This window comes from Scatophagus argus, chromosome 15 (genome assembly GCF_020382885.2).
Source record: "Scatophagus argus isolate fScaArg1 chromosome 15, fScaArg1.pri, whole genome shotgun sequence".
In the NCBI taxonomy this organism is placed as follows: domain Eukaryota; kingdom Metazoa; phylum Chordata; class Actinopteri; family Scatophagidae; genus Scatophagus; species Scatophagus argus.
Genome location: NC_058507.1, coordinates 13388946 through 13407487, shown reverse-complemented (window position 1 = coordinate 13407487; position 18542 = coordinate 13388946). Strand labels below are relative to the sequence as shown.

The 18542-nt window shown below is 40.7% G+C and overlaps 1 protein-coding gene across 5 annotated transcripts; it reads left to right on the top strand.

Moving 5' to 3' along the window:
- The first annotated feature begins 529 nt into the window (after positions 1-529).
- LOC124071881 (RAS guanyl-releasing protein 1-like) lies at positions 530-16600 on the top strand. 5 transcript variants are annotated; one of them, XM_046412905.1, is made up of 17 exons: positions 530-868; positions 1493-1668; positions 7147-7252; positions 8761-8823; positions 8904-9035; positions 9822-9975; positions 10155-10328; positions 11136-11252; positions 11344-11619; positions 12011-12091; positions 12587-12691; positions 12870-12979; positions 13399-13543; positions 13706-13742; positions 14152-14283; positions 15026-15312; positions 15407-16600. In XM_046412905.1, the coding sequence occupies exons 1-17, from the start codon at positions 735-737 to the stop codon at positions 15539-15541; spliced, it is 2364 nt and encodes a 787-aa protein (XP_046268861.1). In that variant the 5' UTR covers positions 530-734; the 3' UTR covers positions 15542-16600. The 5 variants fall into 5 exon arrangements, with proteins under 5 accessions (XP_046268861.1, XP_046268859.1, XP_046268863.1 ...); XM_046412903.1 differs by having other exon boundaries at positions 534-868; positions 14978-15312; XM_046412904.1 differs by having other exon boundaries at positions 537-868; positions 14993-15312.
- Positions 16601-18542: the final 1942 nt, after the last annotated feature.

Here is an 18542-nt window from a genome sequence, read left to right as displayed (position 1 = left end):
CTGTCTTGTTATTTAGTGACATAATGTCTACAAGAATCTCTTATCATTGAGCTCTGCGCTCCACCCACATGTGATAAAGACTCAATAAGCTTCAGGAAACATCCACTCTGGACCACCTACAGTATGCTGCAACAACTTTATGCCTCGCATAAACTATAATGAAACCTAAAACCGCTGTTATCTGTAAAAAAACGAACAAAGGCCACCGCTTTCCTGTTCTGCAGACTGAATAAACAAAAGGTTTTAATAAACTACAAAATGCAAGGAATCTCAAAGACTTTCCTAAATATTCATGTCAAGGGCCCCCCGGAAGAAGGCCGGTTTGTGTGAATCTAATGAGATTTGTTTGTGAAAATGAGTTGATATGAGACAGAAGCAACACGAAGGTGTGGAGACTGAAATCTGTGATCCGAGTAGCGATACTGCAGTTTAAAAAGAGTGAGGTGGCAGCATAGCAGCTTCTCGTTTCTCTTTAATAAAGACTTCAGGGACCAAACAATTTTTTTATCATTATTATTTTTATTATAACATAAACCTGTAAGAACTCGTCTCTTGACGCAAGACGTAACGACTGGTAAAGAGTGGAGCCCACTCTGTGTGAGTGACAAGCCCGGCTCCACGGCCGCCCACTCACAGACAAGCTGGGTGACTCTTTAATTGTGTAATGTTCATTGACGAGTCAGCACAATGCTGCTGAGACCGCGGAGGCGCACTTAGCCGAGCACAGCGATGAAATGCTCCCATCGAGGAGAACGCAGATGGACAGCCTCGTTCAGCCGCTCGTCGCCCAGTACCTCGCTATGGGATGTCAGTCAAAAGAAAACCAAAACGAAAGTGTAACGTCGGACGAAAAGGGAAAGGACGATGCGTAAGTCAGATAATCATTTCATGGTTTTAAAGAAATGTGTCAAGTGTGGTTTGGGCGAAAATGTGCGTACTTCAACAGTTGATTAATTCATTTCTTTTGTCAAGGTTGTGTTACTGATGGTTCTTAGCGGTAAATAAACTATTGTGACTTACTTTGTGTTTTGAAGGTGCGTAAAAATGAACTGATGCCACCCAACTATTTTGCGCACAGACGCCCAATCGGTTTACGTGTTCTGTCATCTGAATTTGTTGTTACTTTCTGACCTGCTGCACTTAAACTGTGTGGTTCGAATAAATTCCTTCTTGTTTACTGGTCACTCAACAGTTTAAAGTGGATGTCCGCAATCAGTCGGTATTTCCCCTAATTAAAGGAAGGAAATGAGAACAATGAATAGCAAAATAATCTCAGGGGGGTTTCTGAAGTTCAAACAATGGCTCCAGTTTTTGTAACAATTGCACAAAGCGTTTCGTGCGTAATAATCTGTGGAGGTTTCAAAAGATTCTGGTGTGAAACACACGTACATGCACAGGTAGGCCGACATCCTCATATGCAAATAAAGAAAGAACATTTTCATTACAACAAGCCTTCCTCCCCCTCACTCTTCTTGTGTCGGTGTTCCCATAGGAGAGCGACTCCTGGATGCAGCTCCAGGTCTAGAGTTTCTCCCCCAGGCCGTCCTCACAGGTTCCACAAACCCAGCCCGGCCCAAACCGCCCCGACTAAGTCCACGATGTCCCTGGGACACCTCACTAAGGGGGGAAGCTGGGAGGAGCTCATCCAGGCCTGTTTGCAGTCCTTTGGTAAGTCCACGCTGAACTCCGTTGGCACTGGTGTTACATCTGAGAAAGTGGATACTGCAGTGAAGTGTGCAGCAGGTGTCCCCGGTCCACACTTGTGTAACACTCGAATTTTCGCTACTTGTCTCTGTCGTGGAGAAACAATAAGATAAAAAGCCCCAAAAGGCAGGAAAAACACACCCTTAATGAAGCCTGTGTGATCACACACTGTTGTAGTTTCTCAGAAGTCTCTGCTTCACTTCGGGAAATCACTTTTCCTGGTATTTTGATGCAAAACTCCAACAAGTTTGGACTGGCCTCTGAACAAAAGGGATGGGAAGCTTTGCATGTAAAAAATGAAATGGGTTGTCTTGACCCAGCTGCATATATTATTTTTCTTTAATGCAGGATTTTATGTGTTGAAGATGAAATCTTTCTTACTGATGCATACCAGTCTTATTTTATTTTGCATTTTGCTTTTTGTGATTAGAAAATGCTGAAATAGTATGTGATGATTTTGTATTACACTTTTCTATGTTTCTGCAATCTTAGGCTGCACTGTATTTATTAATTAATGTATCCATTATAATATTTTACTATCTGCAGGAGAGGGTTTTCTAAATGAAAAATGAACAGCAGTGATTGAGCAGGCTGTAGCTGGATCAATCAGGCAAAGATCATTGGCTTCATCAAGTTGTCTGGAGTGCTCTCAGAGTTATGTTGATTGCGTCTCTGAAGAGACAAGCTTTCAAATTGCCGTTGCCTGGTTACACAAATGGAGCAAGAGCAGTGGAGAGGTGTTACAATGAGCCTCACATAAAATGACATCCCATAACTACATTTATCTGTGGAGAGGTAGAGTCGGCCAGTAATGACAGGTTACTGCTCATTTCAGATTCACAAAGGAGAAAGAATTAATCAGAATTAAGGAACAGAGTAAAGGAACCTTTTAGTACGGGATCATACAGCGCTCTGAACATGGGCTTAAAAAAGTCATTTCAGCGTCACTATGCAAAATGTGACAGCTGTCCGCACATGCTCAAGATGGTATCTCAGTGAGTACACTGTGTTATAACTGGGGTTTTCCTTGAACAGCTTCTCCTGATAAAATTGAGCACAGTCCTGTTCCTCACATCACAGGCGAACCCCTAAGGTCCATGAGTCCTGCCACCTTTTCAAATGTGAGAGTGCCCGTAAGAGCTATTTGAAGGGTTACCTGATGGCAGCTTCAAGCCTGGCTGAGCCGAAAGGTCAACTCCCCTAACGGTGGTCCTCAGATGCTGGCTGGCCTTTGAAATGCAGAGCACTATGAGGTGTGGATCAATAGCTGTTGACATCATTGCTGTCTTCAGTCCACACACCGCTGAGTTGCACTGGATGCTCTGAACATGCCCAGCATTGACCTAATTCATATTATATACATATTTACATTTACACAGGTTCTCATTTTCATTAGATATCATCTATAAAATTTGATGACATTTTCTACCGGCCTGATAGGAAGCCCTCACTCTCTGTTTTGAAGTGGATATTATTTAACCATTAATGATGTTAAAGAGTATATAATATTGGATTTGTCACTATTTTCTATACAACTGAACTGTCAGTTTTTGCATTCATAATCCTACCACTTGTAGCAGGCATATTTTAACCATATTATCCATTACTTTTGGTAAACTAACTGTTTGCCATGTCACTATATTATTATTTATGTATCCATTAGCCATCTTTTAGCTAACTTTCTCAGCTGTTAATTGATTACCTTTAGCAATCTGAACCATCGATCCATTACTCAAGGCTTAATATTTTTGGTATCAATTACTTCTAGCTATTTTATTTATCCATTAGTTTTAGTGAACCATTTGAGGTGTTTGTCTATCCCTTTTTGATATTTTAGTCCCATATCCTTCACTCCTTTTCAACTGTTTATCATTACTTTGAGCTAACTGGTTACTCTTAGTCATGTGTCAAGTGTCAAGTCAAGTGTTACAGCTGACTCAGTAGGTGGATTTATATTATTTTATTCAACCTCCAAAATTAGACATGCTACTCCACACTATATCAGTGTACCTCCTGGTAACTGCAAAAGGGTTCATGAAGGTTGTTCAGCGTACAGAGAAATAAACATCACCATGCATATGACTGGGATTCCTCTAAACCAAAGAGACTGTGCAGTCTGCTGTGCTCTGTCAAAACAAGGAAAAGTGACATGCAGGTTTGGAGCGGCTGATGAATATATAAGATAACCTTAAAAGTGGGTCAGTGTGCTGTGTGCCTTTGCTAGTATTTATCACCATACGGTGTCACGCAGTTTCAGTGTTCAACTTTCCAAATTTTCCAGTCAGGAGGAGACAGCCAAAGAGGATTTCCTCTTGCAATTAACCCTGCACAGGGAGGGTTTGTGGTTGCTAAGTTGTGAAAAAAAGGATGGAGCAATTGTTTACCTTATGGAGAGTCATGACTTCCTGTTGTGGATTTGCCTTTGGACTGACTTTGGCTGATTCACATTTGATTGTTAGCAGACTGTGAACTAAAACATTAGTACAACTGATCATTTATAGCTGATTTTACCACAGATCAGGCCAAGGCGGACATGTGGACATTGCTTTAAATAGATACTATGTCTGAACTATATCAAAGCAGTGCTACTTTAACAACCATGTCATTTTGAACACTACACCTTGTTCCACTAGTCTCTTTTACTCTCCTGTTGCCTTTACTGGTGATGTCATTAACATTCACTGGGTTTAGCTGGTAGTGGCTGTGTGTTACAAACAGAAACACACCCCATGCAGGATATGAGAGCTGGATTAGTCAGCTGTGGCTGGAGTGGTGAGTTGCTTACAGATAACAAAGATTAGAAAACATGTTGCCATGGCGTCCGAGGTATTTCCAAGGTGATATGGTTTGAAAGTGGGCCCACAGACGCCTGATGTCCTTGATGTTGTCAAGATACTGGTAAAGCTTAAAAGGGAGACAGTATTGAGCTTGAGAATTCGCTGTGTTGCTCCTCAAATTTTCAGCACAATCTGTTCAGTCTCTACAGATTGTGGAGGAAGATGTGAACAGCCTAAAATCTAAATAATATGTTCAAAGATGCTCTTCCTCTGAATGCTGACCACTAATTCACTCTATGTAGCAGTGGTTTTTAAGTTTCACAGAAGAATAGTGTGTGTTGCTTTGCATAAGTAGGAAGGAAAATGTGTTTCCTGCAATTATAGGTCAGATCTGGCATTGTCACCTTACGAAATAGTAAATGTAGTTTCATTTTTTCCAAGTGTATCACAGGAAAATTTTAGACTCTGTGGGTCTCAAGATGTTAGCTGTAGTGTAGAGTAAGACAATCAAGATAAGGAAAGGTGGTCCGGTCACAAAGAGAGGAAGTGACATACATGCAAGGAAAACGGAAGCGAAAAAGTTAGCGAGTAAGCCTCAGTGGTTCTCACAATAAGAGGAAAAGGCAAATCTTCAGAAAGCTGGGTCTGTGAATAGTGTAATGAAATGTTACAGTCTACGTGTCACCTTTTTACCTGGTTAACCTAACCCTCTGTTGTCTATTGATGGAAATACTGTGTTAGTGCAGAATTTAATCAAATATGATCTGTTTTGTACTGTTGTAATCAAAGGAACAATCTAGAATAATCTGTGAAGCGCTCATGGACATTGATTTATTTGTAAAATGTGGTCCGTCCATCATCACAGTTCACCACAAAAACAATAATTTAGGGACAAGGCACCGAAACCCTCAAAGAACTGACCCTTCTAACAAATATCCTCTCTATAAATCCAGATGTGTTGTCCCAAAAACACACCAGTGAGCCACAACACACACGCTCTCTCTTTGTCACTTGGAAGGTATTAATTTACTGCTGAAAATAGTTCCAAACAAAAACATAGTTTACTAGTGTTTGAATATATGTTTACTAAAAACTGCAGTCAGAAAGTATTAGTAGTACAAATTGACTATCACGTTGTTGTTGTTGTTGTTGTTGTTTTTCCTATGGAATTTGTTGACCATACATATAGAAAGAAATATATAGAATGTCACTGGCCTCATCCTTCAAAAGGTTGATTGTTTAATCTGTTTTGATCCAACTTAAGCCTACTTAAGATTCACACTGCTTTTAGTTCATATGCAGAAGCTCTTGAATTCCTTTTTTACTAGCTTAGTTTGTGAAAGCCTTGTGAAGAGGCCAAAGTAAGGTTAACAGAAGTGATGAGACAGACACTACTGATACTGGTTTAGTAAAACCACCTAAACCTCATCAAATATGTTTCCACTGCCTCATGTTATCTGTCTAGTGGATGCATTTGTTTTGGAAGCAATAAAAGACACAACTATTTTTTTTTTTTTTACTATCTCTCTTTATTTAAAAATAACGGTTTGTGGGATGCATAGTGGTGAGGTAATGTATCTATTGTGTGCGATTAGTAACTGTAATATGACAATGGTGAAGCAAACTTGGTTTTAATGCCATTCGTACAGCTATACTATATGGACAAAAGTACTTGGACCCCCACCAGTAGAAAATTTAATAACATTACTTTTTAAATACGCAGACTGCTTTTCAGCTGTAACAGCTTCCACTCTGCTGGGAAAGCTTTGTACAGGATTTTAGAGTGTTTCTGTAGGAATTTTTGCCCAGTCATACAGTAAAGCATTTGTGATGGTGGATGAATAGACCTGGCTTGAAATCTCCATTCCAGTTCATCCGAAAAGTATTCGATGGGGTTGAGGTCAAGTTCTTCCACACCAAATTCATCCAGCCATGTCTTTATGGACCTTGCTTTGTACATTGGGGCACAGTCATGTTGGAATAGAAAAGGACCTTCCCCAAACTGCAGCCACAAAGTTGGAAGCATAGCATTGTCCAAAATGTCTTGGTATGCTGAAGCATTAGGATTTCCTTTCACTCCAAGTAAAGGGCCCAGCGCAAACCAGGAAAAACAGCCATATCCTAATACTTTTGTCTATATAGTGTTTGTTATATATAAGCCTACAACTGACAGATTATCAAATTTCATACCTGTCTATGAGGAAGAAGGTCAATTCAGAATCAGTTTTGAAGGAGCAACCACAGTTGACTCACGTTTTCTCCTGTTTTAGCTTTTTTGTTTGTTGTTCTTTTTCGCATTGCCAATCCTGTCCTAGTATCTCAAAATAAAAATCTCTTCCTGCTTCTTTTTGTTGGATAACGTACTACTAACTCCGAAACTTTGCCTATTAAAAATGTAAACTGGTTCAAAAATGGAGGTTCTTCCAATCTGTATGATGTAAATCGTTTCATCTGATTTTCAGGGTCTCAGACCTGGTAACAGGCATTAAGAATAACTATGTAGAAATAGCCAGTCTTCTTACCGATGGTCTTGTTTTTTTATGAAGGTCATAAAGAAGTATCAGTAAGAGACTGAGACTTTTCATAACCAGTTAAAAAATTCTTGTTGTTGTCTCCACTTTAAAGCAGTGAAGGTAAACTCAGGTGCATGCATGCTGTCTTGCAGACTCAAATGGTTGTGTTTGTGGGAGCAGCCACCTGTTGAACATCAGCCTGACCATGCACCGTCTCCTCATCTCCTCCAGTGAGCTGCTGGACAAGCTCATCACTTTATATCCTTCAGCAGCCTGACACAAAGCAATAACCTCGATCACAACACAGGCCGTTGATTGGAACAGTACACTGACCAATTTTGAGCACCAAATGTAAGATAGGATCAAATGACTGGCCGTGCTGTGTGCTGCTTTCCTGTGGTTGTCAACAGCAACAGGCTGTCAAGCTTGTACTTGGCTTACAATGCAGCCTGTAGCTGTCTGTATGTGATTGGTAAGTGGCAGTTTGCGTTCGCTCCTGCTGTCAGTTGCTGTAGACCTTTAAAATCTATGCCCATTTAAATTTTGTTCACTCTTTTGGCCCAGTATTCCATGGATTCAATAGGAAGGAGTCTACAACCAATGTGAATCTGGCCTCTTTCAAAATGTTTTATTCTGTCTCTTTCATTTTCTCCACTTCATACCTGGGAAAAAGCATGTTTTTTGTTGTACCTTGTGACTTGAGTGGAGAGCCTGTAATCTAGGCTTCCATTCAGGAAACAGCAGTGGCGTCACAAAGCCTCTCAGAGGAACCTACTGGTCTGGCGAGCAGCCTTGGGGTTTCAGGTGTTAATTACTTCTGTCTCTTTGAGATACAAGTCCTCTTCAACTATATATAAACACAGACCCTCTTTTGCTTAAAGAGACCTCTGCTTGCACCGACCCACGTCAGAGCGTGCAACACCGAATGCCCCTCTGCTATTTTTAACCCTCTCGTTCTGAGCTCAAGACCCAAAAGGATACATCAAATAAATTCAATGTGTGGGTTAGGATCAGGGAAGAGACACAGGGGCCATTAACAGCCTTCATCGCAGTCTGGCCTTGGGATTGCGTGGGCAGTTCGTCTGCTCCCATGACGCAATTAGCCTTTTTATGTGCATCACTTCACGCTGATTTCTGCCAATTGAGAGCTATAGTGTCAGTCTGTTTATAGATGCTGCGTCGTATAATAAGTAAAAGCTTTTGTGAGTCCTGTATATAAATTGATGGGGCAATGATTTTGTGGTCACTGCACAAAATGGAGAGCAGAGTGACTGAAGTCATGAATATTTATTCAACATGGATTAAGCATTCTTTAAAATCCTGCTGGTAAACAATGCACATTAATCAGCAGTTATTTTCTTTGTACATTTTGTTATCCACTTACTAATGTATGCCAGAATGATTCAGTGATGCTCATCAGAGTTTTGCTTCATGCAGCCGCCTCCTCCCACATTACCAAATGCCACTTCTGTTCGCCTTTTTGTTGAGTTGCTGTAGTTTTTATTAATGAGTTGTTTGTATGAAACCCTGCAGTCAAATCAACCATATGTTCAGTGTTTACTCAACACATACCTGTCTTAAACAGTGTCAAAGACCAGCAGATTTGCTGACAAGCTGTTGTTGCCTAAGCCAAAGTGCTGCTAAGCCTGAGCTGCTGCACACCCCTGATGTGAATCTCAGCTTTAACTCTTGGAAAATGAAACCACACTTTATGCAGGGTAATCATCACAATCAGTCACCATCAGCTCCTTAACCAAAGCTCTTACATTTAAAGTAGCGCTGGACAACGAGCAGCCAAGAGATTGCCAGAGGATATGCTACTTCATCAGGTCAGTTTAACACACTGACACATTTTAAGAGTATAACTTTAATTGCATGTTCTGTATCAGTCACATAGTATCATCCCCAGGCACTGGATCCAGGAATTCTGGGTGGTGTTCAGGTCGGACCGCAGCTTATCAGACAGCCTGGAACAGTTCCGGGAGCTGATCAGAGAGCACGGACAGGAGCATCTTTGCTCTCTCCTCGAGACCAAATGGATGTAAGTGTTAATCTCTGACCAGCTGGCAACTGACATTAGGCCTACTCGACTCTCAGTTGTTTGTTCAGTCATGGAAAATACTGAAATCAGTCACGATCAAGAATGCAGACTTTGAACTGTGAACAACGTAACTTTGTAGCTTCAAAGGCAGATTTCACTCTGTCTGACATTGCACATACTGTGCATTTGTGTCTCCTTGGTCCAGTGTATCATTTAGGTTTCTATATGTCACACTTGATTACTTTAATATTGTTGTTAAATTAGATGTGCAGTTGATTAATCTACCCATTATTTGCTCAATCAATTGATCATTTGTTCTTCATAAAGTCAGAAAATGTTCATCACAGTTTTCAAGAACCTAAGGTGGTGTCTTAAAATGCCTTGTTTTTTCTGACCAACAACCCCTAACGCAGGAGTATTTAATTTCTGACAATTTCTGAAACACAGAAGCTAATCACAGTTGAGAAGTTGGAACCACGAGAATTAAATTTTGGTTTGAAAATTAGATTAATGGAACTTAACTGACTTTGGAAAACAAAATGATCATCAAAGTTGTTGACAGTTCATTTTCTATCAGTTGATAGATCGTTTCATCATCAATAATTTTAATACATATCTGCACCATTGTGTCAAATGGAAAATTTAACGTAATCGTAAAACTGACTTGACATTTAGCATACTGGTGTGTTTGTAAGAGTTTCCATCTCAAATTACTAGAATTTATGCTGTCTCTTAACTCTCGCTGATTGTAAATGTGGTTTTGCTATGTTCCATGGGGTGTTCTAGAAATGAACGAGACTGGTCTTGGAAAGCCAGTCAGAAGATCAAAGCTAACTGCAGTAAAAAGAGGAAGGTCTCTCTTCTTTTTGATCATCTGGAGCCCATTGAGCTGGCTGAGCACCTTACCTACCTGGAATTCAAATCCTTCTGCAGGATATCAGTGAGTATACACACTAAAAGACGACTGAAGTGTATAGCTAATCTTTTGCACATGTTGATTTGTTTTATTTGACATGCATCTCTTTGAACTAAAAAACCATTAGGTGTTTCCTGCCCACAGGAAATGCCTCGCATTTTCCATACAGCGCTTCACGCTTGTCTCTCTGCTCTCTGTGTCAGTTTGTAGACTATCAGAATTACATTCGCAGCTGCTGCATGAAGGACATCCCCGCGATGGAGCGTTCCATAGCACTGTGTAATGGTATCTCCCAGTGGGTTCAGCTGATGGTGCTGAGCAGGCCAACTGCTCAGCTGAGAGCTGAGGTTTTCACCAAATTTATCCATGTGGCCCAGGTAGTGATTCCATCAAGCAAACCTTCACTCTTATAGTTTCTGTTCCTGGTTTAGCAAAAAAAAAAAAAAAAAAAAAAAGGAATCTATTTGAAACATTTCCTCTTTGCTTGTATCTAAATGCTCTTGTTCACACGCCAAATCTATCTCACAGATGACTGACTATTGCCACATTGAGTAACAGTATAGATGCTATGTTATTGGGTTGCATAATGCATATTCACTGAGAACTAGAAATGATTCTCAGGAACTCTGCTCTCCAATAGAACAATATTAACTGAATGCAAATTAATGGAGCCATGAAGTGGAACACACTTCGACTCTGAGGAGTTGGTGGTAGTGGAAAAGAGAGAAATGACTTGTGAGCATAGTCGCTGATCAGACCTTGCTTGTTCAAACCACTCCTGTGTGAAGCTGTGCGCAGCCTACTGAGAAGTGAGGTGCTGTCTTCAGGGAGCCGTTAGGCAGGCTTGTACTCTGGAGCACCTCTTGCACTGTAACACTAATGCACCAGTCTGCTACTGCTCAATGCTGTCAACCTCAAAACCCACGGGTGTGGAAACGAATTTCACACCATAATGCTCCAGTAACAGCACGAAATAGAGAATTGAAAAGAGAGGGAAAAGCACTTCCAAAAAAGAGTGAGATATCAGAGCGCAGGAAGAAAAAGCCAACAATATAAGTGGCTTATGTAACTGCAGTGTTGTGGATTATATAACCAGGGCTACCTGGAACAAGTTTAATTGTGCGTGTTTATAAGTGTGTGCGTGGATGGACTGATATATGTGTTTTTTTGTGTGTGTCCCCCAGTGTCTACATCTTATGCACAATTACAACACACTAATGGCAGTGGTCGGAGGGCTGTGTCACAGCTCGATCTCCAGACTGAAGGACACCACCTCACATGTACCCGGTGAGGTCACCAAGGTAAATCACTCCAACATCCGTAAAATTCACCTGATAATAATGCTAAAAACATCCTCATATTAATATTATAAACATTTTATTTATTCTCCAGGTACTGAATGAAATGACAGACCTACTGTCCTCCTGTAGAAACTATGACAACTATAGACAAGCTTACAATAAATGTACAGGTTTTAAAATCCCTATCCTGGGTGTCCACCTCAAAGACCTGATTTCAGTCAATGAGGCTATGTCAGACTATGTGGAGGACAACAAGGTTAATGTTCAGAAGCTCCAAGCACTCTACAGCCACATTAATGAGCTGATCCAGCTGCAACAGATCCCCCCCAGGCTGGAAGCTAACAAGGACCTGGTCCATTTGTTGACGGTAGTGCACCTTTCAGTGGAACTTTGCATTTAGACTCTTTTTAATTTGTCATGTTTCTTCTTGTGACTCACTACACTGTGTTGAATGCAAGCACAGATGCAAATGAGTGTGTTACAGCATGTGGATTGTCTGTGCTTGTGTGGGTGTGATGAGAGTCTATGATCTGTGAGTGTGTGGGTGATGAACTGAGTGTGAATGAGATAGAGTTCAGATTGGTGTATTGTTGTGTTATCTGTGTGTGGTGCTCTAATCGTACTTGAACGACAGAATGCCCATGATAATGATAATAGTGACTTAATTTTGCCCTCATGCAAACATGTTTCAAGGAGAACGCTCTTTCTCTTCCTGTTTACCTCACATGTGCTGATATGTGTTCTCACCTCGCCTGAAGCTGTCCTTGGACCTTTACTACACTGAGGATGAGATCTATGAACTGTCTTACACCAGGGAACCAAAGAACTGTAAAGCACCTGTGAGTGATAGCAGCTGAGACACTGTGGGTTAACATCTGTTTGTCAGCTGGCTTTAAAGCAATAGTTTGCCATTTTGGGAAATAGGCTGATTCATTTTCTTGCTGAAGTAGATGGGAAGATTGATACCGCCATCAAGTCTGTATGCTAAATATGATGCTACAGCCAGCAGCCAGTTAGCTCAGCCTATGGACTGAAAACAAAAGGAAGCAGCTAACCTGTTAACTGGCTCGCTGTCACATAAAATTAGTAAAACAAAAGGTGAGTCAAGTGTAAAGCAATAGTTTTGGGAAAGACAATTGTCCTCTTACTTGTTGAGAATTAGGTAAGAGAATTGATACCACTCTCATAAGCCAAATATAAAGTTACAGCCAGTAGTCAGTTAGCTTAACTTTGGACAAACGCTTGCCAACTAAAGCTCACAAATTAAAGTGTAGTACTACATGAATTTTACGGGTTTATCTGTCTGCTCTAATGACTATTTCATTTTCTATCAGCCAGCCACCCCCTCTAGACCTCCAGTGGTTGTGGACTGGGCATCAGGAGTGGCTCCTAAACCTGACCCCCGAACCATCAGCAAACATGTACAGAGAATGGTGGATGTAAGTGTGTCCTTTTTCAAGTGTAGGCCTCCGCATAGCGACTTACTAATGCTGTTACATAACTATAATCATTTATTTTAACAATTCTTTTGGTTGCCATCATTTAGACAGCTGGCTCTTGCAGCTATTGTTCACTAATAGTTGAATAACAATGGTGTTTTCCTCTTGTCTTCCACAGTCCGTGTTTAAGAACTACGATCACGAACAGAACGGCTTCATTTCTCAAGGGGAATTTGAGAAAATTGCTGCTAGCTTTCCGTTTTCCTTCTGTGTCATGGACAAAGAGAAGTGAGTGTTTGACAGGTCATGCACTCAGCTCATTTGTTACTTCAGAGGAGGGGAAGAAAAAGTGTTATTTGTAGAGATGAGTGTAGCAACAGGAAGCATAAAAAATAGCTGCAGAACTAACCATAACATCCACTGCTGTAGTTTCACTGTTTTATTTCTCATGCACGTCCAGTTGTACATGATGCTCACAAACCTCAAAGCATCATGTGATTTCTGACCTCAACATGAAAACCACCAACGTTGATGTTACTGTTATACAGTGATAACAGTATAGTGTTTAATGCATGGGAGAGTTAGTGCAGTCTTAAATAAGTCAGGCCAGATATTACCAAAAATGAAAATATGAAGTTATCCTATATATACTGTAAAGATCTGTTTCCTCTGTTAAACTATGCTGTATATGCGTTGTGGTTGTCCAGGGAGGGCCTCATCAGCAGAGAGGAGATCACAGCCTATTTCATGCGGGCCAGCGTCATCTGCTCCAAACTGGGTCTTGGCTTTGTCCATAACTTCCAGGAAACCACTTACATGAAACCTACATTCTGTGACAACTGCTCAGGATTTGTAAGTCACAACACAAACACCAGGATGGAGGTGTATGATGAAATGTAGTGTTTTTCTGTTACGTCACAGTCTGCAAATTCTCCAACAGTGTGTTTTGTTGTTGTTAGTTTTTCTTTTTCTTGTTGATATTCATTGCTCCCCCCCCAATATTCTTCGTGACAGTTATGGGGTGTCATCAAGCAAGGCTACAGATGCAAAGGTAATCATTGCAACTTATCTTGTACAACTTTCACATGTCTTTCTGTGGTCACATGTTAGTCTGCTTCATGCTTAAAAATGAGGAGAGGTATGCACAGCGTCCTGTGGGGAACAGGTAAAGTGAAGCTGTCTTACGAAGTTGTGGTGTGGTTTTCTGTGTTGCACACACAGCTAGCTGAACCTTGCAACGCTTGAAAAAAAAAATCAGCCTGCAGAACCACAGTTTTCCCCCTCCCCCATCCCGCAACAGATCTGAGAGCAATTCTTTTGCTTTACAGTTAGTACGCAAACCTCTGAGAACTGCATTTGCAGAGCTGATAATGTTCAAAAAAAGGTAGTAGAAGTGAGCTTGTATATGTTTGACGCTAGTTCCTGTTCTGACATGTTGTGCATTCTTTTGTCTTGCTCAGACTGCGGGATGAACTGCCACAAACTGTGCAAGGACCAGGTGGCATTTGAGTGCAAGAAGAACACCAAAGTGACCAATGCCGTCGACAGTCCGACACCAAGCTCCACACCTGTCACCACGGGCACCTCGGAGGGTGGGTTTCATGATGAGTGATGGTAGACATGGCAAGCATAAAAACACACAGTATTATTCCTCACAGTCAAATTCTCACCTCCGTTTTGAAAACAATGACATTTGTGTTACACCAGTAATCAGTAAGTCCCCATGACATCTGGTGTCAGAGACTTTTCTCACACATTTTTTCATCAACTAAGCAGTGTTTTTTTACTGTAATCACTGCCTGTCACACTGCACAGAAAACAAAAGTCAATGTTAATATGATTTTCACTTTGCTTTGCTGCAACTTAAAAGAAAGTCAGCAGCACAGGGTCTGCTGTCAGGGTGATTTCCCTCCAGCTGTCATTAGGGACTGTTTCACTTACAGTAATACTAAAGCTACCCACCTGCTGTGAGAGAGAAACTATATTCAGAACAGAAGTACCTTTTGATTTTACTTAATATGGATTGACACACCAGGGCACATCTGAAAAACACAGGAGCTATATTAACACAGTCCTTCTTCAAATGAGTCTTTATGACGTGCTCCTTTATCACATGGCTTATTAGACCCACTGAATTGAGTCATTTTGTTTTGTGGTCACTGACTTAGATGTGGTGAACTTGTTGTCCTTTAAGGCATGATAAAAGGCTGACAAGTAGAAAGTAAAGTCCATAACAGTTAACTATCTGCATTTTCCATGTGTCTCATTTGAAATAATTCCTAACAGCGCTACACTCTCCAGGTTCAGAAGAATGTCCTTTCCCCTATCCGCCAGATGACAGCAAAGACTGTAGCCCAGAGTCCCCGATCACCTCCCACTTGAGGCCCCAGAGGGTCCACAGTGGCACCCAGACAGAGGGACCCCAGCTTTTCTCAGCGTCTCCTGAGGCCAGTCGCTTTCAGCCTTGTTTGCTGGTCCCAGCAGCACCCACCTTCAGCTCGTGTCCCAGTCCTGTGCCCCAGAGAAAACAGCGACACTGTGCCAAGTGGGAAAACAGAGCGTCTGTTGTCCCTAAGGTGCCAGAAGAGGAGAGCAAACCCACCTATGAATCTCTGGAATTAGTAAGTGCCAAGACTACTTTTTCCTCCTAACAAATACTTAGTACTTAAATTTCCACTGTTACTGTAGATCATACAAATCTTTTATCTTTTCCAGGACAACCAGAGGCTACACCAAGTCAATGAGACACTACGTAGGAAGTTGAAGGATGCAGAGCGTGAGGTGGAAATACTTAAGACACTGCTGAAGAGGCACGCTCTCCACCCTGTGGAGGAGGACTCCTCCTCCTGAACACACAAACACACTGGACCTCCTTCAAGGAGACTGGTGCTGCCCCCTTATGGCCGCATGTATAGATCTGGATCCATTGTTTAAGACAGTGAATCCAAAAAAAGCCAATCAGTATGTCACCAGTAATAAGGTGTTCTTGTTTTTGTTTTGGTTTTTTTGAAAGCAGCTCCAGCACATTGTACAGAACATACAGTAAAAAGGCTAAAAAAACGATAGTGATCTATTTGATCTATTGAATTTCCCTCGGGATCAATAAAGTATCTGTCTATTTAAAGATGTTTCAAGTGAGCAGAGAGGGCCTTTTTACTCTAATGTAATGTTCACAGAAGAATGAAAATCAATGAAAGGCAATGAGCATTACTTACTTTATGTTTTGAACCATGAAGATTAGTTGAAGCTGGAATGGAGGTATATAAACATAAAAACTATTAAATGACAGAGTGCAGTGTTTTAGAGTGAAAATAGAGCAGCATGTGTTTGATCAATTTTTGATCACTAACAAGGCGAGATATTTATGTTAAACATAAAACAGAAATCAGAGGCTGCAGTAAAATGTATGCCGCAAAACAATATGTTTATTGTGTATATGACAGGTGCATTATCATCATTATTAATGACGAGGGCCCACTGATTATAGCAGCAGAACGAAGGCTGGAGGCCTCAGATGTAGAGATTATCATTGTCCCTGCTTATATCAATGCGCACAATGTTTTCAGTGCCATTGTCTCTAACACTACAGAGCTCATATAGAGAGTGACTTAAATTAACATTTTGTACAGTATACTGGTACTTTCAGTGAGTTATTTATGCTTGTGTGTGTTGGCACCATATTGATACTTTTTGTTTTCATTGTGCATCCATATAATGTTTATTATTGTGGGGTCCATTGTAGCAGTGTCATACTGTGAATGGAAGTCAAGATACATGTGTTTGTAATGTGTGTCATGTATTGTAAATACAAAGTATACACAAGGCCATCTCAGTTAAGTCAAGGTTGATCCTTTCTCTCAGTATTGTTTGCTTATTGCTATAATAAATACTGTAAATTCCACAAAAAAACATTTGCTTGTGTTACTCCGTTTGACCACTGGGGGTCCCTAAAGCCTCATAATATTTCTTCAGCTTCTCACTAATGATTATTGACTTTCACTTTTCAGAATCTCAGGGAGTTATATTGTGAACGTTGAACTATTAATTAGCTATTTTGTTTAAGTCAGACCGTTTATGTCAGATCAATTTACAGTAAATCAGTTAATTTACTTCTAATATAAATACATTAAAATTTTAAAAATATCTTGCAAGTTTAAAATTGAGAAAAGCAGAAAGATGAACCGGCAGTTAAATGTTTAATTAAAGCAGCTAAGCATCATCATCTGTGTATCTATAAAATGAAGGATTTCTGACACATAAACCTTTAAAGGCAGACTGTGCCACCCTGTTGTCTGGAAACTGTGCCAATTGGCCCTGTCCTATGGGCTTTGCTGCTGATAATGAGTCCAGCTCCACAGTTAATGTTGGACTGTAGATAATGAGAGGGCAACTGGTGTGGAAGCAGATGTTCAAACCAAGTGCCTAAGCCTTCAGCTTTCTTGAAGCAACATTAGGTAATTTTACACTGTTATATTCTCTATACTGTGAGTCAGTGCGTACATTTCTATAGTGGGATTTCATCCTCAGATAAAGATGGCCATTGGGCTGTGCTGCTCTGCTTGTTCATTTCTTGCAGCCATAATGACTTGTTGCCTTGCTTTGACATGGCAGTGAGCAAAGACCCAGTGAATAAGGAGAGTCTCTGAGGCATAGCAGCAGCTCCCAAGCCCAGCCCTTGGTGACAGCTAATTTACTCCTATTTGAATGTGACATCCAGCTGCAGGGGAGTAACACCCCAGGTCTACCAGGCTCAATTCACACTAATGCTGAATAATTTCCAATATCATGGCTGGCTGAGAGAACGTAATAGAGAGAACATGTGTTAAACTCAAAGAACGGTGCCCCAGTGAAGGATGTTTTTTCCCATCAAGGCTGTAAAACAAGCTTAAGAAGTGAAATGCATACACTGACATGTTAAAGTAGTCGTCATAAAGATATATATATATATATATATATATATATATATATATATATCAGTCCAAAATTCATTTACAAACCCAACAGAGAATGTAAACATTAACTGGTGCATTTCAGCCTGAAGGAGACAGCGAGACATATCTAGGCTAACTGTATACCTCAGTTCTCCATACATTCAGAGCAAAATATGACACTTCAACAGTCGGCGTAATTACAGCAGGCAGACAGAGATGATTTATCACCCAGACATCAGTGTACTTGGGGGAATTGGGTCTTTGTGAGATACCCATAAGTTAACTAAATCTGTTAAGTCTAATGAACACACTCCAAAACTAATTAGGGAAAGATGTGAAACATCCCATTATGTCCCCCTGATAGCAGACAGAGAACAGAGAACACAACACATTTTACACACGGGTGAAACTCATTTCAAATACGAGGAAGAGCCATCACCACGATGCCCGTAGGATACAGCAACGCCACTGCCAAACTCAACTCCACTAACTCCCTTGATTATTAAACTTAGTTCATTAAGTTCTAATGATGGCCAAAGGACCCTTGTTGAGGAACTGAGAGAGAAACTATAGTGGAGGTGGAGGAAAAAGAGACATTGTGTGGAAATTTTCTGGAGGTGGTTTGAAAATTGTGTGAAGCCATGGTGAAATTTTTAATTAACCTTGATGATAGCAGAGGAGTGTAACAAGAGAAGGGAGTTTGCCAAGAGAAACATCATCGCTCAGCTGTGTCCCTTTTTGGCCTTTAACAATCATGTAGTTTGAGCTTCATAATGTAGACTAAATCCACTTATCAGGTCCTGGTAAATGCAGAATAGAGAGAGGAGGCAAAGCCTGGGGCTGATACAAGGCTAATAAATTTGAGGGCAACATTGTTGACTATGAAAGTACCCAGTGCATTTCTGGCTCTGAATAATGTT